The 22955-nt window shown below is 40.8% G+C and overlaps 1 protein-coding gene across 1 annotated transcript; it reads left to right on the forward strand.

Moving 5' to 3' along the window:
- The first annotated feature begins 4151 nt into the window (after positions 1-4151).
- Positions 4152-7684, forward strand: CER1 (cerberus 1, DAN family BMP antagonist). The gene is made up of 2 exons (XM_005869619.2): positions 4152-4661; positions 6611-7684. The coding sequence occupies exons 1-2, from the start codon at positions 4152-4154 to the stop codon at positions 6926-6928; spliced, it is 828 nt and encodes a 275-aa protein (XP_005869681.1). The 3' UTR covers positions 6929-7684.
- The last annotated feature ends 15271 nt before the right edge of the window (positions 7685-22955 follow it).

A 22955-nucleotide genomic window follows, 5' to 3' on the forward strand; every position in this document is an offset into this window, starting at 1 on the left:
TGCGCCAGGCCTCTGGTCAAACATAAAAGGAAATGATTGCATGTCTATTGCCCGTCCTTGAATTTAATGAATATCTAGTGAATAAAATGAGCAGAAACACAGTGTAACAGTTCACTGTGCCTTTGGGACATGGATCTGGACGTCCCTGCTTAGTACAGGAATGGTGTCTGCCTAGCTGTTCCTTGTGTAACTTATTTTGAAAAAACTAGTCTCTCCCCAGTTAATTGCAAATCCACCAGGCCCGGACAAGGATCGCCTCACCATTTTATCCTGGGACCTGGCACAGAGGTGGCACTCAGATACCTGCTGTGTGAATGAATGAATCCATCGATGATTCCCATGAGTGGAGAAGCTTTGGGAATGAGCTCTTTCTGATGTGGTCTTCCCATAGCAAGTGGCAGGGAGGGCAGTGCATGGGGGAGTGGTCTATGTTTTTAATAATTTAGTAAGCTAAATCATGACCAAAGTTTCAAGAAGAAACCGCTTACTCTAATCTGCCCTCTTTTTTTGTCGTTTGTAAAGGAAAAGAGTCTGCCTTCTTTTGGGCTCTTTTTAAACGATCTAAAGTCTCTCAACATTATATGCTGTTCTATATTTTGAAAAGAGAGGTAGTTATGAGGCAATGGCATGCACCCTAAGCAGGCTTCTTTCGCAAATCCACCAACCCAAGTTCCCTTTTCTGTCTCTCAGTTTAACTCCAATGCCCAACTTCTTCCCTAACACTGCCTCTCACCTTTTGTTGATTTAGGTCTGGGGTTTTCAGGAAAGAACGTGGCCTCTCTGATTTTCCTCAGAGAGCGCTAGACCACCTTTTAGCTCCTTTCTGAGAGTCTGTAAGAGGGACAGAAAAGGTGGCTTGTTACTGTCCCCTCAGGGGCACGTTGGGAGCTCAACCAGGTCCTGAAGACATTTCAGCACTTGGGAAAACCGGGTTATGTTGAAATCAGAGAGTTCAGATCATGCAGAGCATGAGCTGTTAATTGGAATGAATGGATGGATTATGAGATTGGCCCCACTGACTCTCACACAAGCAGGCAGTTCTCCCAAGAAGCGGACGGAGCAGGTTTGGGCACGTGGGAGTGCAGGCCTGCCTTTCTGTGGCATTTGGTACGAAGCACACCAACAATTTGTAGTGCTCTCTCCACACAGCAGCTTCCTGCTGGGTCTGGAGGCCCCCTCCAGACCTACCTCCATTTGGCTTCATCCAAACTGGGAGGCGACCAGATGCCTGTGTCACTGAGGACCCACAGAAGCAGCATGTTTTTTGCTGAAAGCTGCAACATGTTTCTGCTCTTAAGAGTAAGCGGCAATGTATCACATTCTTAGCGTTTGAATTAATGAAAGGTGGCGAAAGGTGAATGCCATCTGCCTTTACCTGTGAAAGACAGGGGTTGAGGACAGACTTATGCACCATGGTTCTCATCACAGCGGCTTTCCTTGGCTAGATTAACCCGTTGGGATATTTGCACATTTCCCCAACAGGAATGACAGATCAGCAAAAGGGAATTCTCCATGAGTCCTTTTAAAACGGCATTTGTAAACACCAAAATTAAGATCAGAAGAAGGGGAGTTTAGGGCAAAAGAAAATTAAAAGTGAATAACTGACATTCTTTTTTAAAATATATTTTTATTGATTTCAGAGAGGAAGGGAGAGGGAGAGAGAGAGACAGAAACATCAATGATGAGAGAGAATCATTGATTGGCTGCCTCCTCACACCCCATATTGAGGATGGAGCCTGCAAACTGGGCTTGTGCCCTTGACTGGAATCGAACATAGGACCCTTTATTCCACAGACCGACACTCTATCCACTGAGCCAAACCAGTTAGGGCAGTGGTCGGCAAACTCATTAGTCAACAGAGCCAAATATCAACAATACAACGATTGAAATTTCTTTTGAGAGCCAAATTTTTAAAACTTAAACTATATAGGTAGGTACATTGTTATTAACTTAATTAGGGTACTCCTAAGGCTTAGGAAGAGCCACACTCAAGGGGCCAAAGAGCCGCATGTGGCTCGCGAGCCGCAGTTTGCCGACCACGGAGTTAGGGCAATAACTGACATTCTTACAGCTAATATAATAAAGTGAGAAAATGTGTGGCAAGACTCTACAACTTGCTTGAGGGCAAGAACCCAGTGTTTATCATTTGCCATCATCTTCTAGTATCTAACAAACTGAGTCCTCTACACATTTCATTCAATAGAATCCCTTTATTTGTGTCCTATGTTCAGAACCAGGTCACCTGAGGCCCCAAGTGGAATCTCTGGGACAGCCTTCATTTTGGGGAAATGTTAGATGCTGTGATTGATGGCAATGAAACTTCAGGCACTAAAGTAAAGTTTAGAAAGAATCAAGAAACCTATCATAGTTGGCTTCCATGCTTATTTATAATCAGGGAAGAGTGGCCAGCTCTGGGAAGTCTATTGCATTGGCTACTGAGGGGAATTCAGAATCAAATTAGAAAAATCCTTGAAAAGAAATGGCAAATGCTAATGCTCATTTAGCATGGATCAGTTGTACCACTCGCACAGGCCTTGTGGTATTTGGTACAAGTAAAATACAGGGTGGGGCAAAAATAGATTTTCAGTTGTAAGTACTCAAATATTCTTGTACTAATATGTATTATATATTTTTCTATATGAACAACTGTAAACCTACTTTTGCCCCATCCTGTATATCTCATCTGATAGAATTCTGGAAAAATGATGATCCATTTAAAAATAGCTTATCATTGTAGGCTTTAATCTCACAGAATTGGGCATGACTATTAAAAAGAACACGTGTCTGGAAAAAGAGTCCAATGGGATTAAGTCTTTTTGTTGTTTTATTTTAAATATGTTTTTATTGATTTTTAGAGAGAGGAAGGAAGAGGAATAGAGAGATAGAAACATCATTCAGCTGCCTCCTGTATGCCCTCTACTGGGGATCAAGCCTGCAACCCGGGCATGTGTCCTGACCGGGAATTGAACTGGTGACCTCTTGGTTCATGGGTTAATGCTCTACCACTGAGCAACACTGGCTGGGCTGATTAAGTTTTCTTAAAAAGAAAACAATCAGTAGTAAAAAATGTGGTAGGGAGCATGATCTAGGATTGCATGTGTTACTGAAAGTAAGGAATATGGTGATTAAACTAAAAGGGTAGAAATATAAGCACGTATTGGATCGATTCCCAATGGAAATACTGTTCAAATGGTGTGGAAGGTCGATTGGACTCAGTTCTGGGGTTTCAGTTTTGTGGATAGGTTTCTCACATTTTTGAATGATAGTCACCTAGCAAATCTTTTTTATTTATCCTGGTCACCAGTTACTGTAGAATAAGGAAGACGATGTGGATTTTATAACGTCAAGAATTGACCAGCCAGCTTCATGCCCAAAGCTATCAAACCTGGTTCTTAGAATCCACGTTTGCAAGTCTGGCTCTTTGTTTAGAAAAAGAAAAAAAAATCAATAGGGAGACACTTCCCCATCCCCAGTGAAGACTAATGGGCATCAGTCTACTACTTAGTATCTTGTTGAGAAATTTGTGAACAAATGAAAGAGTTTATCTGACCAGCTGTGAATTTAGCACCCAGGGTTTGATTCTTAAAGTGAGGGGAATAACTTGGAAATTGTGAGTTTCCCTTTACTCTGTCACCGCACCAAATCAACAATCGCAACCACATCTGAGTAAGAGGGCGAGGCCTCTGCTCAACAAAGTTAACATCTTTCTATTTCTTCCTTTCCCTTCCCATAAACACAGGTTTGGTCTACTTTATCCCCACACAAAGCAGATGCACTGCAAATGTTAGCTGAGTCTGGTCCTTCTAATAACCGTGGTGGGAAGTCCAGGCGAAGAATGTGTTGTTTTCACTAATACTGCTCTTCCAATCTCAGACGATAAAGTGTCACCTAATGACCCCCTGGGTCCCTGGCTTTCCCTGGGGCCTGCTTAAATACACAAAACCCAAGTGAAGGCAGGACACCATTAGCACTACATAATTCAAGCAAACAAATGTGTTTACACTGCCTGGCTACTGACCACCTGCCTTCCTATCCCACAAGGCAGGTATTTATATATGGGATCTGATCTCCTTGTTCACAGTCCCGGGGAGGGAGCCTCTCCTTTGGGCCTTGCCATCTGTGAGTCTGAAAGAAGCTTGGGCTCCGACATCATGCATCTCCTCTTACTTCAGCTGCTGGTGCTCCCGCCACTGGGGAAGGCTGCGTGGCCCCAGGATGGCGGCCGGAGTCAGATTTCTGTTCCCCCTGTGCTCCTACTAGAGAGGAGTCCCAGAGAGCTTCCCCTGGGCAACCACGGGGAGGCTGAGGAGAAGCCAGATCTCTTCGTAGCCTTGCCACACCTGGTAGGTGCCAGCATTTCGGGGGGAGGCCGGTGGCAGAGAGAGAAGATGCTATTCAGGTTTGACAGGTTCTGGAAGAAGCCTGAGAGAGAACTGCACCCAACCCAGGACCCCGTCAGTGAACAAGGCCCACCTGGGACCCAGGCCCTTCCTCAGTCCCAGGCTGGGATGCAGATAAAGAAGTCTCCTCTTCAGGAAGAAGCCAAGAGATTCTGGCACCGCTTCATGTTCAGAATGAGTCCGGCTTCTCAGGGGGTCATCCTCCCCATCAAGAGCCACGAAGTGCACCAGGAGACCTGTAGGACCCTGCCTTTCAGCCAGGTATCTGTTCTGGGGGGAGAGGGGATCAGTGTGTACAGGAAGCGGGTGGACAATTGGGGCAGATGGGGAGGAGGGGAAGAGGAGTTAGTCTTACCTAACTCCCAGACTTGGTCCTTGGCCATACATACTTTGGCAAAGTATGGTCATATTCCCTAAATTTCCTTCAAAACTTTCCATTGTTTCTTGGTATTCTGCAGACGCTGCAGGAATGGTTCGATTGTCCTGCCAATATTAGGAATCATTCATATTGATGGTATACAGTGTTGTCTTATGTGGTTTTATTTCTTTATTTTTACAAGGAGGATGGTCTTCCCAGAGAGATAAGACTGCACCCTCAGTTAGGAAACTGGGGATTTAGAGCTATCACCAGAGCTCTCTCTAGTTATATCTCTACATTCTATTAGAATGTGGGTGATCAGGTCAGCTCCATCTGTAGATAAGGTGGAATACATTGGACTCATCCCCAAACACTCTCATGCCCCTGTGATGGTCTTAATCCCTGTATTTCACATGTAACTACTTCGTAGGTCTATAAGATATGTTGAGGTGGTCAGGCATAAGTTATCATATCATTTCTAGTATTACCATAGCAAAAATGATTTAACTTCACTTATTTTCTCGTAACCTTTTAAAAAATAATCTCAATGTGAAATCACATTTTCTCCCCTTAGTAACACCCATCTCCTCATTGATGTTGTGTCGGTTGATTTGTAGCAGGGGTCTTCAAACTACGGCCCACGGGCCACATGCAAATACAAATATTGTGTTTGTTCCCGTTTTGTTTTTTTACTTCAAAATAAGATATGTGCAGTGTGCATAGGAATTTGTTCATAGTTTTTTTTTAAACTATAGTCCGGCCCTCCAACGGTCTGAGGGACAGTGAACTGGCCCCCTGTTTAAAAAGTTTGAGGACCCCTGATTTGTAGTTATCATGATTGATTGATTGATTCCATACTATTAAGACAAAGGGGCATTCTACTCTCTACTTCCTCCAGTCGGTCCTGACAGCCTCCATACTCCAAATGTTAAATTTAAATTGAGAAATTGCATCAGGTCCTTTATGTTTATAAAGATACTGAACCAAAAGCAATGCAGGGTAAAGTTTTACATCCCAATAATGCTGCCTAGTTAAGCAGGCAGTACTATAAGGTAATTGGGTGTGCAGGGCAGTTAAGTATTCTGCCTAAAAAGGTAAGGGTATGTAGCAATAGCAAGTAAACCCTCAAAAAATACTGACTGCTTTGTTGGTCATGTGCAATTAGAAAACTGCCCCTAAGAATTGTGTAATCAAATTTCCTTTGAAACTCTTATTTTAAATTCTATTGCTGATTAAATTCAAATTAAGATGTTTCACTCTTGCATATTTTGAAGGCCACATAAATCTAGGGGTCTGGGGTTACGGGAGAGGCAAAGGTGATGTCATGCATGATGATTTGCAAGCATATGTGTTGCAACTTCAAGGACTTGAATGTACTATAGGCGCTGCAGAATGGCATAGAATTAGACTCATGATATTTTGATCTAGTCTATGAGCAATTGAACAACATGTATTGAGAATCTATTATGCACAATGCTCAGTGAGGAATAGAAAGGCAAGGCACATTCCTTACTTAAGAAGCCAACTGCTAGAATATTTTTTACTGGTAACATCCAATTAGACAGAATTTCTTAAAGTTTGGCTTTTAAAAAATAGAGTAACATATTTTCATGTCAACTTAGGGATTTCTTACAGGCTAATTTATTATATTACTCAGTAGATTAAATACTTAGTTGAGGTGGCTTTTTGTGCTTATAGGTACGATTAGTTGGATTTTGGCAAACATCCAAAATTAGAAAGATTTTGAAATTTTAGTCTAGCTTATCCTCAGACCTGCAGTCTATAGCACCTGCATCCTGTGTGTTAATGAAATGACACACGATGATTTAATAGAGATGTGTTTGCCTTTTAGACGGTCACCCATGAAGACTGTGAGGAAGTGGTTGTACAGAACAACCTTTGTTTTGGGAAATGCGGGTCTGCTCGTTTTCCTGGAGCGGCACAGCACCCCCATACCTTCTGCTTCCACTGCTCGCCCGCCAGGTTCACCACAATGCACTTGCCGCTGAACTGCTCAGGCCTCGCCCCCGTGGTCAAGGTGGTGATGCTGGTGGAGGAGTGCCGATGCAAGGTGAAGGAGGAGCACCACGAGCATGGACACCTCCTCCAGGCAGGCTCCCAGGCAGAATTCCATGCCCAGGAGCCCTTTATCCCAGGGGTTTCAACTTAGAAAGCTATCCCACTATTACCTTGAAAAGCAAAACCACAATAGCCAAGTTGCTGATGATTCAGTCTGGAAATATTCAGTGGGTACATAATCTTTTAACTGAAAGGTGGTTGAAAAAGTAGTAAGATAGAACAACTTGGAGGAAATGGTATTCATCTGGTTATCCATACACAAATGGTATCTAGTTTTGACTCGGCTGCTCACTAGCCATGGAATGTTAAGTTGTGGAACCTTTCTCCACCTGGAGCTGTTCATCTATAAATGAGGGACTTGAACTAGATGATTCTAAAGTCCTTTTCGCTACTAATATTTCAATAATGATCTACTGTCTCCAAGTTTTGCTAAAATCCCTCCCTCTGAAGGAGGCAAAGAAATAAACTAGATCATAAAACTAGGCTTCTTTAATAGCTTGTGAAAGCACCAGCAAATGTATATATACCTAACATTCACAGGAGGATTCCTCATATTTATAGCTGCCTTTGCATTTCAGGCAGTAGTTTATTTGACTTCTATCAGATGATTAAGTCGTTCCACAGATGTAAGGAGTAACTTGTTTGGTTGCCTCCTTATTTTTGATACTCCCCATATAAAGTCCTCTGGTCTTGAAGAGGAACATTGATGTTACTTTTAGTGCTTTCCACGGAGATGAGGAACAGTCATGGATAGCCAAACAAGTACCTATTTTATGGGGAAGGAAAAATAGGTAAATCCAGAATTAAAGGTCAATCCAGAGATGCTAATGTATGTAATCAAGAAATTCCAGTAGATGTCGAATTAAATAAATGGCAAATGATTTAGAATGGAAACAAATCTATAGGTGAAATCCTTTATCCACATGCATTTTGGATTAAATAGTAATGGTTCAGTGTTTGGATGACTGTTTTTTTGCTACTGTATAAAACTTTGTATTACAAATCTTAGTCTCCAAATGCCACAATTGCAAGTTCTGAAAATATTCAGAATATTTTAGTGTATTAAATTTTAGTGTATGAAGCATTCTGGGAAATGTCATGACATTCGATTGCCTTATATTATGTCCTATTTGTTTTGTCTGTTCCTAATTTGAAGGCACTATCTGGAGATTATCTAGCTAGAAACAATTTGGAAATGGCTTTCAAGGCTAATGACAATGGCTTTTTCTGACACTTCAAACAGCTTTCTGTGAAGGTCCTTCAACCGCTGTCTTCTGCGGTTATGTTTGTTCTTCTGCATTTGTTACTTTATATGTATGTAGTATGCAGAACTGGCTTTCTCTAGCCATCTTTCCTCTTCTATAATCATTCTTTAACAATTTACCTTAGACATTATTTTAATTATTTGGATCCCTTTGTTTTCAGTATGCACATAAAAAAGTGTTTCCCAGAATAATGATTATTTTCTTTTCTTTTTTTTAAAAAGAAATCAATGCATATTTTAATTCTATTCCTCTTTGCTCACACTGTCCTGGTGTTCTGAAGAAGTGAATGCATTTATATTTAGTGTATATTCTACAAGACATCAATATAATAAAATATGTGCTACACAGATACACATGTGGCATTTACATCGGAAATTTACATTACATTATACCCTTCGGTAGCCAAAGACAACCCAATTGACCAAGATATGGTCATGTGAATAGAACTGTTAAGCGTTAATGATATCCCAGCTGGTCAATATATTTTGGTGCCAAAAGCTATTGAGCAGCTGTCTGGTTTGCAGTTGCCTAACCCTGATTGTGTAAACCTATCTCAGCCAATTGGACTATCCTTCTCCTCTTCACACATTTGCAAATCCCTTTTATCTATCCTTGCAAATCGACTCTCTAGCCCAAGCTCCAAACAGTCATCAGCTTTATTTAAACTCTAGTCTGCCTTTCCCACACATGTGAATTCAAGATGAGATAGCTGATAGTGGTATCAGCTTACATTCATAGAGTAACAGCATGAAACTCATAAAGTTGCCCATATTCAATCATTTCACTTACAAAAAAAGGCAATTTCCAATGGTTCCACATAATGTATGGGAACATAGGAAAACAAGAGGAAACACACAAATATCGAACATCTAATTAAGTGCCAGATACTGTGCTGGGTGATAAACATACAAATTATACATTCCTCACAAAATCTATCTATTTGATAGGTGAGGAAAATAAGTCTTAAAATTTTTAAGCAACTTGGAGTATATTTTCTACTTGTATTAAAATATTTGCTCATTCATTGTCCATCAATTTACATTTAACTCTTCTAGGTCTCATGACTATAGGTCTCAAAGCTAATTTCTTTTTACCTCTTTCCTAGCTCTCATGATTGAAGGACATTGATATTACCTCTTGAAAGAGAAGTCATGCTTAGGTCTGGTCCTCAGACAAGCATTGTCCTGACTTGAGAGGTGGTCATGGCAACCACCTCATCAATTTTTATCTCATTTTCCTCCTGATTAAAATAAGGCTGATAATGATTTCTTCAAAATTATTGTGATGACCAAGTGTAACTCATAGCACATTAGAGAGCTTTACATCCTGTATAACTACAAGGGATTAATTCATTCTTCTCTATCCAGACATTTAAACTGATTTTTGTTTTGAGAATTAAAAAAAAATACAAGGTATTTATTTATTAATTAATTGTGTGTGGGGTTTTTTTTAAGAGAAAGAGGGAAATATCAATTTGTTCCACTGATTTATGCATTCATTGGCTGATTCTTGTATGTGCCCTGACCAGGGATGGGACCCACAACCTTGGCATATCAGGATGATGCTCTAACCAACTGAGCTACCCGCCAGGACTTGTTTTGACAAATTTAAAAGACAGAAAAATGCAAAGAATAACATAACACTTAAACTTTCACTACCAGAATATTTAATATTTTTTCATCTTGTGTTTCTTATCTATTTTTAAAAGAAATAAACGATTTCACATATAAGTAAAGTCCCCTCTAATCACCATGCTGAGTCCCAACCCCCAAACCCCGAGCTTTCAACACCCCCAACCCAAATATTCCTGTTTGTAATTCTAATATCCTTTTATATTTCTGCAAAGGTGAATACATCTCCATAAATAATACAGTATGATTTTTGTATATATGTTCTTCCTTCAGCAGGTATTTATTTGTTCACCAGCTATGTGCAAGATGCAGCTATGAATATAGCAAGGAACCTGCTCTGAGTGGGGGGAGACAAGTAATTTGAAAATCAATCAATTCAGCAATCAATCAACTGAAAAGGCCAAATATCGGATAGCTATAAGTGAAATGAGTTTTTATTACATACATGATATTCTATATGAATTGTTCTACAATTATTTTTCCACACAGGATTCAGGCTTGTATTTATAAGTTTTTAGTTTTTTAGATATATTTTTATCTCTATTCTAGAAACTTGGCATTAAGTATTTCCTATAGAGAGTGATTAAATTGGCTTTGATGATTTATTTTTTTACATTTATAGTCTCTTTAATCTATCGATTTAATTCCTAATTAAGAATGTCCTGTATCATCTAAATGTTTAGATTATTTATTCTATACAATACACTGTGCTGAGAACTCTGGGATAATCAAAGGTAAAGGGACTTACATTATAGTAGCAGAGGTAATATATGGAAATTATAAATCAATAATGATAGTAATAATAGTAACAACTACTAATCACCAAGTCTTTACTCCAAGTTCAAGTGCTTTATATTCCTCATCTCATAGAGATAGACATTTTGTACCCTTTTTTTTGGACAAGGGGAGTGGGAGTCAGTGAGCCTCATTTATTTAGCTCCAAAATATTTATAATTGTGTTAAGCCTGGTTGCTGTGCTGGATACAAAGAATATAAATAAATAAATATATGATAAACTGAATATAATTTCTGATTTTAAGAAGTTTACAGTACAAGAACAAGTAACAATGCATTTGTGTCTATACAGCTAGAGCCATGGTCGGCAAACTGTGGCTCGCAAGCCACATGTGGCTCTTTGGCCCCTTCAGTGTGGCCACGAAGTTTCAATCTCACTGGACGTGCACACCCGCATGTGGTATTTTGTGGAAGAGCCACACTCAAGGGGCCACAGTTTGCCGACCACTGAGCTAGAGTGATGTTTCCCCCTACCACACCCCAACACCAACTCAAGCGCCACTTGCCCAGTGAAGCCTCCTTAATCCCAGACAAGGTCAGATTCACTTATTCTACGATTTCATGATGCTATATACCTTCACTTCACAGCACTCATCTCAGTTTATAATTATACCTTTAGATGCATCATTATTAGTCAAATTGTAACCTCCATAAAAGCAGGAATTACATGGGGTTTCTTTTACCATTGTAATCAATGCGATGTAATCCGCATTATAGGTACTCAAGAAATATTTTTGTCTGCATAAAAGAAACAATATCAACAGATATCATATGTTGAAGGTATACATGTTTTAGGTACTGTGCCAAGAACTTTATATACATCATTTCATTTAACCCTCATGAAATCCTATGAGGTAGGGATTACCATATTATTTTATAGAGGAAGATGAAGATCATATAAATGAAATTACCTACCTAAATACTGCTGCATAGTAGCAGAAGTTGAATGACTTCAAGGTCCTATATCTTTCTTACTATGCTGCAGTGCCTCAAGATAGCAAAAATAAAAAAATATATATAAAAATAAATATCTATATATATAAAAGCCAAGCGACTGGAACTGCGGAATGACCAGAACGACCTGAGCGACAGGTTGCTATGACATACACTGCAATAGCCAACCAGCCTGATGGGGGCCCCAATCGGCCCCCCAACCTCCTGCAGCCCCTCCCCCCAGGTGGCCCTGCCCCTGCTCAGTCTCCTCTCCCTCCCCTCGGCCCCAATTGGCCTCCCCACCCTGATCGGGGGCAAGGCCACCAGCCAACCTCCCACGTCCCCATCCCCCCCCAACCGACCTGGCTCCAATCAGCCCCAATCGAGGTGAGATGGCCGGACCCCACCCATGCATGAATTCGTGCACCGGGCCTCTAGTATTTATATATATACGTACATACATATATAATACATATACATGCATGTATGTACACACACACACACACACATAATATGAAATCAGGGTTAAACACCTGATTCATCCACTAGTTTGTTTCTTCCCTGATTCCCACAGCCCATAATCCAAGACTGTCTTAAGGCACTTATGCCAGTGAGGATGCTTTCAACTCAAGTACCAGAAAACACAATTCAGAATATATAAAGTTATAAATGGATTTCTTATTTCGCTAACAAGAAGTCAGAAAGGCAGCCAGTTCACTTGTTGGTCAAGTTGGAAATGCCACCATTCCATCAGGGACATGGGTTCCTTCCATCTTTCTGCTCTGCCATTCTCGGCGTGTTCCCACCAGCTACAACTCCCCTCACAGGGTGGCTGCTGTGGTTCCAGACATCATGTTTCACCATGCACACAGCAATGTCCATGCACACAGCAATGTCCATGCACACAGCAATGTCCATAGCAGTGTCCCTTTTAAAGAGCTGAATAAAGTCAGCTACATCGAGGAAAATTAAACAATGGAGCAAAATCTTTGCCAGCAAGGAATAACGAGAACACAGCTATTAAATAGGAAAGCCTTTTATGCCACAGCCTTTGCCACGTTTCAACTTCTGTTATCATTATTTATTTACCTATTTTATTTTTTCTTTCTAGGCTGTAAACTCCTTAACGGCATCCTGTATATTAAACGTTTTAATTATCCTTTTGCTTCTAATGTAATGTTTTCTATTTAAAATTTTGATATTATTAAATACATTAAATATATTATATATTATAATATTTATGTGTTTGCATATATGCATATTTTTATATACATTAGACTATAAATATGTATTTATATTTTACTATTTATGTATTTGCATTTATACATGTATAAAATGTATAATTTTGTGTTTTATAAGGGATAAATACGCAACACATGTAAGCTAAATCAGTGAATTTTGGGAGCGGCTCTTGGAAAGAAAGGTAGTGTACATAATGTGGGGAGTTTTGAATGGCAGCCAACAGGTTTTCTAATGTATTTGGTAGGCAATGGGGAGTATCTGAAGAATGTTTGAGAAGATTAGGATGGTATCAGTTCAGAACAGTTGCTTCAGAGGGGCTCATGAACCTCTGGGATGTGCACAAACCTTGTGTACATGGGCATACTTCAGGGGAGAAGGTCCAGAATTCCATGAGCTTCTCCAAGATTTCCATGAGCCAAAACCCCTAGCAGTGGTCTGATAAATCAGAATGGAGAGAAAGCAGGGATGCCAGAGGAGCTGGAAGAAACCTAGGAAATTATATACACACCCCGCTTCTGACTGGAACTCAGGAAAGTCAGGTTTCTATTTTAGGAACAAAGGATGGATTTTAAATACTCACCAGAGGGTCCGCTTCACCTTCTTTCATCTAATGCTCACATCCAGGAGCCTGCAGTGGTGAATGGGTGAGTAATAACACCCCGAGCGAAGGAATGGGCTTTCCTGTAATACTAGTTTTTCCAAAGCCAGGTCCTACTTATCCACCCACATTTCCCGGAGGGAGCTCACATTTCCATTTCATTGCCTGCTTCCCTCTTATTCTGCTTTGTTCCTCCCCCTTTCAAAAAAACAAAACGAAACAAAAACACCAGTGACCTACCTGTGGGTGGGGACTTGGGTTAATATTTCTCAAAGAAATTATCACAACTTCCTCTTGTCTACCAGCTACGGGAAACACACCTATTTCTGTCCAATATCCAAAGAACAAGAATTTCCAGTCAGCACTTTGTCAGTCATAATTCTATTACTAGAAAGAAACCTGCGTCCCTGCCTAACCCTCGGGCAAGAAATAGGTGAAAACATGAATGGATAGACAAATTTCACATCTTACATCAGCTCACTGAAGACACTAAAAAAATGCCCCTTTCATGGGATTTTGCAGTGTCTTTGAACATCAGAAAAAGAAATATCTTTTCCGGACCGTGAGAACTCGGTGTGAACCTGTCATTGAAGGCGCTCCCAAAGGTGCAGCTATCACAGAAAGAGACTATGCCCCCATCCTCCCGCTTGCATGTAAAGGAGATTGAGTCCAGGCAGAGCTCCATAATAGCAAAGAAGGTGGAATTTCCTTTGGCGTCTACTTTTCCTCCTTCTGCCTATGATCTGTCCCTGGAGCTCCCTTCCCCTCTCTCACTGTCATTTCAGGATATTCAATGATCTACATTTGCCCAGAGCTTCTAATTCCTGCCCACTTACCTATCTGGCCCATCGATATGTTAAATGTACCCAATTAACATATATTTAGAACTTACTGAATGTCAGGCAATGCGCTGACCCATTGGGCTACCAAGTTGGCTATGACAGGTTCCTGCCCTTGAGGAGACATAATTTACCTGGCTGGAGGCGATTGCTTCTTAACCTAGAATAACCTATGAGCCTTTAAAATATAGAAATTCTGTTTCAATGGATGGAGGAAGGGATAGGGGGTAGTAGGCAACAGTTAATATATTTTTAAAGCTTTGCGGGCGATTTTGCCACCGGGGCCAGATAATGAGGAGGTGGGCATCGTGGAAGTATTCTGAACATTTGCTCAGATTTTCTCTATAATGAAAACATCGTGCTGTTCTCCCAACCCTTCTTGATCTTCCTGTTCCAAAACTCTCTTCTGTTCTTCAAATTTTATTTCTGTGTGATTTGTAAGTAATACTACTCTTGCCCAGTTAATGAAATTGCAGGTTCCCCCCCCCCCCCCAGAGGAAATAGAAGTGTTTAATTGAGTTTATTTTTCTCCCCCAAATAAGTTGCTCTTTTTTAAAAAATAAAAATCACGTATCTATTGCACTTATTCCTCCATTAGTATTTAGAACTGTAATTCACTAACTCTTAAATACTAGTGGGCCTAAAACTTACTTTGGGTTCTTATAGCAATGCTTTCTTGATTCCACACCCAGGGCCACTGATTTATTGGTGTGCTCAGGGATCTGCATTTTTCTATTTTTTTTCATTATGAAAATTTTAAAACATACAAAAATGTTGAAAAAAATTGTATCAAGAATATCTCTTTAGCTGCGACCTTAATTCAACAATTGTTGACATTTTGCCATATTTTTTTATTTCTCAGTTTTTATGAATGTGTGTATGTGTATTCACTGTGTGTTCTTAGATTGTTGAACTATTTGAAAGTAAATACAGATATCATGACACTTCTCTCTTGATATTCCAGCATGCATCTGCTAAGAATGAGGATATTCTCCTACATAATTAGGATAATGATATCATTATTACCGTTAAGAAAATTAACACTATTTCCAAAATATCATCTAGCCATTTGCATTTTCACAGACACCTTCTGAATCTAGTTCTCTCTCACGTTTGGGGGTGGAATTTTCAGACATGATGGTGGACTAATGACGGAGATCACTGGGGAGCAAGCAGAACTCATGGGACAACCCAAATAAGTCTTGCATGAACTCTGGGTAGATTTTACAAACCAGGGCAGACAACTCTTACAGAATGTCCATTCCACTTGACACAGAGTCTAAGAGAAGCCAGGCAGGTCAGGCGGGGATGCACTCCCACACACTGGTTTTAACTATAGGGAGGGTGAGACGTTCTTTCCTGCCCTGAGAAACTTCAAAGGAAATCCTTCTGTCCTCATTTTTACAATAGGAAGTTGACTGCTGAGTCAACTTTCTGCAGAGTTAACCACATACTTGGTTTAAGGGATACGATGTGCTTCAGTGGAAATGATCAGTTGAATGATTCTGGGCTGTGATTAAAGAGTTAATCAGTGTGGCTCAGAGCCCTGCTTCAGGGGAGCTGTAGGAAATGGGGGTGGTGGGAGTTGTAGTGCGACACTTCTGTGCGCCCTCTAATATTGTCTCCATAAAACAGCATCAGCTGCTGCCGCACATGTGCCATTTTAACATGCTCTTTTAATATTTACAGTGTGACCGTAAAAGACTTCATGACGACATTGGGTGGTTCCTGTGGCACTTGGTGCACGGCAGTGCAACTGTGGTCGGATTGCTTCAGAAGAGTCTCTGAGAATGCAGGTTTTCACAAACCCAGGCCTGGGGATGATTCCTGGGTGTGGAGGGTTCTAAACCTAAGGTAATCCCCATTTCATTGCCTACAGTGTAGTTCCGTAAGGTCATATCTCCACATCCTTCCCACACAGCAAGAGTTGACTAGGAAAAGGGAGTGAATAAGAAGATTGTTTGCCAGAACAGGTACGAAATTGGGAGTGAGTTTCTTTCTGTGTTCGTAATGCAGTTCCAGTGAAAGTTACTCCTTGACTAAGAGAGCAAAGGACAAAGTTATCAGTAGAAAAGGTGTGTGTGTGTGTGTGTGTGTGTGTGTGATGCATATCTATGATTTGGCTGCTATCCAGAGCAGCACAGGTATTTATTAAACCCTAGATGCAGTCAGTGCATTTTACGTAGTTGGCCAATCTTTCCCCATCGCTTCCCCTGAAGTCCTCAGTTATGTGCTTGCTTGCCCCGTGCTGTTCTCCATCATGACACTCTGAGCCTGCACCAGCTGTGAAATGTTCTCAGATATCTCTCTTTATTCCGTGTCCACCACATTTTTACCAGCTAAGGCTAAGGCTTCCTGCTGTGGCACTGCAGGGTGTCAAAAGTTGAAATATCAGGTGGCCTAAATTTTTCATGTTTGATGGAGATACCATGAACCCAAAGCAGGTTCCTTGAGTTAGTATATTCGGAAAGCAATGAAAGTTAATTCTCCAAAGTGTTTTTAGAGGCATACGTTGTAGCAGGAAATATTGTTTTTATTACCTTTGAAACCTGGGTTTTCCTTGAAGGACTCAGATGATTTTATTCCCCACATGAGCCCTGTGAGCCCTCAGCCTCTTTATCTCCTTCCTGGTGCTGAACACTCACTCCCCTCTTTCCTTTCTCTTTTTGAAAGCTGGGTACCTCCTGTTCCTTTGTCTACATGGGGGTGGAAACAATTGAATTTTAAATCTCAGCTTCCCTCCTCTCCACTCAAAATCTCCCCCTTGGTCACCCTCTGGTTCTTATTGTGCTTCTGACTTTGAGAATTAACTGTTTCTTTTTTCTACCAAAGATAACCTTCCTGTTTGGACTCTTGAGTCTGCTAGTTCTTTGCCCCATACTTTAAGTTCCTAATTTCAGCGCGTCTACCTTTTCTCTATTTTCTCTTGTCTTGGCCTCAAACCCAGGTTTCCCACATTTCTTTTGCTATTTTCATTATAATGAAATCTCTCAATGAAAATCTTACTCATCAGCAAAATTGCCCTATTTTTCAGGTGTTCTTTACATTGAACCAGGGCAGGACTTTCCCTCATTCTTCTGGACCCATTTTACTTATTTGAATCTCTGTTAATTCCACTTAAATTCATTGTGTTCTAAAAAGACTTCTCACAAAAATAGTTTTTAAAGGCCAGACAAGTATTTATTTTAAAAATAAGAAATATTTTTTATTGTTAAAAATCATATGTACCTTTCACAAATGCATTATTAGCCATTCGGAAATACACATTTGAGTTCTGATACTTGTATTGATCTGCCAGGGGACTGCTTTTACAAGTTATTTTGACATCATACCTGGAAATTTCTGTTTCATAGAAAAGTGTTACTTTGCATTTAGTCCTACCATTTGGCTGTCATGGCATTTAACTCATGAGAAATCATTGTCCCTCCTCTCCACTCAAAATCTCCCCCTTGGTCACCCTCTGGTTCTTATTGTGCTTCTGACTTTGAGAATTAACTGTTTCTTTTTTCTACCAAAGATAACCTTCCTGTTTGGACTCTTGAGTCTGCTAGTTCTTTGCCCCATATTTTAAGTTCCTAATCTCAGCATGTCTACCTTTTCTCTATTTTCTCTTGTCTTGGCAACAAACCCAGGTTTCCCACATTTCTTTAGCTATTTTCATTATAATGAAATCTCTCAATGAAAATCTTACTCATCAGCAAAATTGCCCTATTTTTTCAGGTGTTCTTTACATTGAACCAGGGCAGGACTTTTCCTCATTCTTCTGGACCCATTTTACTCACTTGAATCTCTGTTAATTCCACTTAAATTCATTGTGTTCTAAAAAGACTACTCACAAAAATAGTTTTTTAAAGGCCAGACAAGTATTTGTTTTAAAAATAAGAAATATTTTTATTGTTAAAAATCGTATGTACCTTTCACAAATGCATTATTAGCCATTCAGAAATACACATTTGAGTTCTGATACTTGTATTGATCTGCCAGGGGACTGCTTTTACAAGTTATTTTGACATCATACCTGGAAATTTCTGTTTCATAGAAAAGTGTTACTTTGCATTTAGTCCTACCATTTGGCTGTCATGGCATTTAACTCATGAGAAATCATTGTGATATATATATATATATATATTATTTTTGAGCTTTAATAGGCCACTGAGTTTTGAACAGAACCTAAAGAAATTATAGTGTTATTTTCCCTCAAAGGGTCAAGTTTTGTCTTTCAAGTTACCTGTCTTTGGTTATATAGTTTTTTTGTCTGAAAGATATTTATGCTGTAAAGTTGCTACAAAAATAGCTTTTAAGAGCACTTTTCCCTTCTGCCTTAGAACTTCATACACATTTCTCCAAAGGATGAGGAATCAGGGTGACCTGCTCCTAGCATCACTTCCTCCCATTTTGCAAGAGTGAAACAGCTGAGTCTCATTGCTGAGAATGGCAGCCACTTTATTGTGCCATTGACGCAGAAAGGGAGACCTCTTTCCTGAAGAACCTTGACTTTGAATCCTGACTATGGGCGGCTCTCATTATCAAATGGGCAGTCAAAACTTAATCAGCCAAAGACTACCAGGAGCAAGCCTGTCGCCTGATAAAATAAAACTTATTGCCTTGCAAGGTGGGAGGGCACTTCCGGAGGAGTGCCATTAGCAAGGCATGAGGAGCAAGTCATCTTTTGTGATTCGGGCTCCCACTGAAGGATTTTGAAGGTAATTTATGTGAAGGAGAGATCAGTTTTGGATTAGTTTTTTTTTTTTTTTTTTTTTTTTTGAGTTGGGATTCGAAACAGAAGGAATTAACTAGGAACTGGGTGCTGTCATGAGGTGAAGGTGGCTGAGAAATTGGGAATCCCTAGTAATAAACGAAAATAGCAAGCAGCCTGTGGCATCATTGGTCAGTAATCACCCCAAGAGAGGGTCATTGTGGAACGTAGAACTGCTGCATTACCTGGCGAAAGTGTTTTCTATGAACTTTGCAGCTGGCTTTATCTGTGTGTATTCTCCCAGCCCACGATCAGTGGCAAGGCTTTTTTTCTCTTTTCAGTCCAAGCCATTGCCATTCTTTCCATTCCAAACAGATTTTAACTCTTTAGGGTCCTGGACTCTAAACTCACCTGGTTATTCACCCGATTACAGCGAGGGCAGTATCATCATCAGACAGAGTGGAAGGCGTTTGGAAAGGTTATTAATACCCTAAATTGGAACCTGTTGGTGAAGCCACGTGACTTGGTCTCAGCTTTTTAGGGTTGCTACTGCCCTCACTGTCTTTCTACATTAGATTACCCTACTCCAAAAGCTTAATGGCTCCTCATTGAAAATAGCATTGTATTTGAAACTCACCGGATTGGATTCTGTTCTACCTTTCCATGCCCTTCTCTATCTTTCCATGTAATCTGCATTTGAGCCACACTCGATGGACCATTGTACTTTCACGCCTCCATGCTTTTGCTTACACTATCCCTCACTGTAGAGGGATCCTTTGTCCTTTCAAAATGCTATTGTTACTTGCCTGATGCAAGAACTTTCCTCCATGAAGCCACTCTTGAATCCCACTAGCTGCTTCTTTAGCACCCCCATAGCACTTCGCTTGTCACTCTGTGTAGCACTGCTTTTGTTCTGTCTCCTAAGTGCACAGTAGGTTTTTAGAGTTATCCTTGACATTTAGGGGGGAAAAAAGTTTATTTTACCTGCTCTCCACATCCTCGGGCAAGTTCTTAACCTGATGTTCATGACTTCTTTGTGGTCTCTGCAGATGTGGGAAGATGGAACATTTTGTGGAGCTTCACATATAAATATATATGTACAAATTTCTATAACTGTGTGTGTGTGCATGTGTTTGTTTTGTTAAGAAAAGGTTCCACAGCCTTCATCAGATGCTAAAAGAGATGTGTAACCCAAAAGGGGCTAAGGACCACTATCATAATAAGAGACTGTAGAGGGATGGGCACCCTGCCACTCAAACAGATGGAGGGGATGACTGTAAGCAACCAAGAAATCATGAATGTGCATCAAATGTGGGTGCGTAGGGCATGGGACCCAGATGGGCAGGTGGAGAACGCCATCCGCCCAAAGCTGCCAAGGGCTGTTGGCCAGCACTGATTAAACTCTGGACTATACTTACACTCACGTTTGGAAATTGTGGTGAAATCCAGTCCTCCTCAGCCACGGCACAGAGCACAGTCGTTGGCTGAGTTTATCCACATAAATGCCCTCTGTCGAGAAGCTAAGTTGGCAGTGGCAGCGGTGCTACTTGTCCTTGTCTATTGTTTCAATTCCCAGATAAATATTAGTTTGATTAATAATCATGTTTCCATCAGTCACAGGCGCCATGAAGTAGACTAGAATAGTGGAGGGGAAAAAATAGTGCATGACATATGTCTTCTCTCCATCTCACAGTAAATAGAAGAGCTCCCCAAAAGATTACATGATGCTATATCTCCCTTCTTCTCTCATTATGACCAGCTGTCTACATCTATGAGTGGCAATACAATATAGTCATGTTTATCATAAATGATAGAACTAGAGGACTTGACCTTCAGTATAAGGAATTGATAGGGACAGAGCCTTGATGATACTTCTTAACTCCCCATGCTAATAAAGCTCATGATTTTCAGGATGTTTTTCTTGCTACTTCTCTCTTTCCATGCCTTTTGAAGAAAATTCTCTGTGGTATTGATTTGGCTGAAAAGAGACAAATTAACTCATGAAAAAAAGGCATGAAAAATATGTATACTTTCAACTGTCCTGTGCATTCACATGCCTGCCCACTAATTCTCATTTTGGCACCTGTTGAGATCATTGGCCACAAATTACTGTCTGTCACAAGGGTTGGCTAAGGGAGCAACATTGTGCAACTCAGTTACCTGACTATAGGAGATAAACTCCATATATTTCCTTTTCCCCTAAAGTGACTAGTTATCTATAGTATTTATTTTCAAACAAACATCCTACTATGTAAATAGCGTTATGAAAATAGAGATAATTCTTCCAAAAGCAATTGCCACAGCTTTCCAACTAATTATGCATGAACTGAGCAGGTTATGTCTTAATCTGAAAGGCAATAAAACTTGCCTGTAGCAAAATCAAACCCTGCCACTCAGTTCCTTTGGGGGTAGAGACAATATTCTAGGTCCATGGTTAGCAAACTGCAGCTTGCGAGCCACATGCGGCTCTTTGGCCCCTTGAGTGTGGCTCTTCCTAAGCCGTAGGAGTACCCTAATTAAGTTAATAACAATGTACCTACCTATATAGTTTAAGTTTAAAAAATTTGGCTCTCAAAAATTTGATATTTGGCTCTGTTGACTAATGAGTTTGCCGACCACTGAAGGTTAGTAATTCTAAAACTTGAGTGAACATTAGAATCACTTGCAAGCCTTATTAAAACTCCGATAGCTGGGCTTACCCCCAATTTTCTAATGCAGTAGATGTGGGATGGAGCTGGAGAATATGAAACTTCTCACAAGTTCGCAGGTGATGTTTATGTTGCTGATGTGGGGACCACACTTTGATAACCACTGACTAGGTCTTTAAGGTCCCAAGGTGTTTGTAATCCATTCAGAAACTAGACCATAACACATTTAAAAATGCAAAGCAATACAAGGTAACATAAGGGCCCAAAATAAGCTACAGTGTGTATGATATAAGTGTAGTGGTGAGAGAGAACTCTGGGCTGGCAGGATTTGAGCTAATTCCCAAGTTTGGATAGAATTAAGATAATCAGAATGTAAGATGGAGAGCATTCTTGATGGGTAAATGAACCAAGTCAGTAGTAAGAGGTAGAACTGGAGAGGTAGGTAGGGACCCATTAGTGAAGGGCTTTTGAGGACATCCCACCCTTGTAAGGAGTTCAGGTTTTATGCAGCAGGTAATATTTCTCCCATTCATACGTTATCTCCGCTGGCATGCCGACAAAAATATTTAGCTACGGATTACTGAGCATTTTTGATGGGTAAATGAACCAAGTCAGTAGTAAGAGCTAGAACTGGAGAGGTAGGTAGGGACCCATTAGTGAAGGGCTTTTGAGGACATCCCACCCTTGTAAGGAGTTCAGGTTTTATGCAGCAGGTAATATTTCTCCCATTCATACGTTATCTCCGCTGGCATGCCGACAAAAATATTTAGCTACGGATTACTGCAAATATTTAACCTTCCCAAAGTACTGTTCAGTTGAGCTGAGGGAGGAGAGGGGAGGTTTTAGTGTATCCCTGGTGTTTGATAAGATACCAATTTAGATTGGGAGGTGGATTATGTGCTGTTGAGTCAATTTATTTTTCCTAGGTTGCAGGATGGGAAAGCCGGCAACTTTTGGATGTATCCTGAAATCTGAAGTAAACTTTGTTTGGGTCTCAATTTAGGCCGCTGACAGCAATAGGAAAAATCTTGGACGGCTGGGGCAACATGGGCTCTGGTGCCACCGAGGGTCCGCGGTGGGCAAGACCTTTAACTAGAGTCCAGTGCTTTTCTGTCTTCAAGGTGCACGCGGAGTAATGGCCAGGAGATGGTGTTAAAATGCAGACGCCGGTCCAGCAGGCCTGAGACTGCAGAGCTAAGAAGTTCCCGCAGGATGCTGATGCTGCGGGCTGCACCCTGAAGCAAGAGGTTGCAGGACGTTCAGAGCGCCTTCAAGGGAGAGGGGCCGGTTGAGCATCTCCCCTAAAGAAAAAGGGTACATGCCATCCTTAAGGGGAGGCTCTCTTCCGTCCCCCTGGGTGTGGGGACAAAGCGGAAGGCGGCCTGGGCAGAGCTGGGAAGGTGGCATCGGGGGAGGGCAGAGCGCCCAGGTGTGTCCAGGTGATGGGAGGTCCGGCCGGCTCGCGGCCTGG

This window comes from Myotis brandtii, unplaced genomic scaffold (assembly GCF_000412655.1).
Source record: "Myotis brandtii unplaced genomic scaffold, ASM41265v1 scaffold30, whole genome shotgun sequence".
NCBI lineage: Eukaryota > Metazoa > Chordata > Mammalia > Chiroptera > Vespertilionidae > Myotis > Myotis brandtii.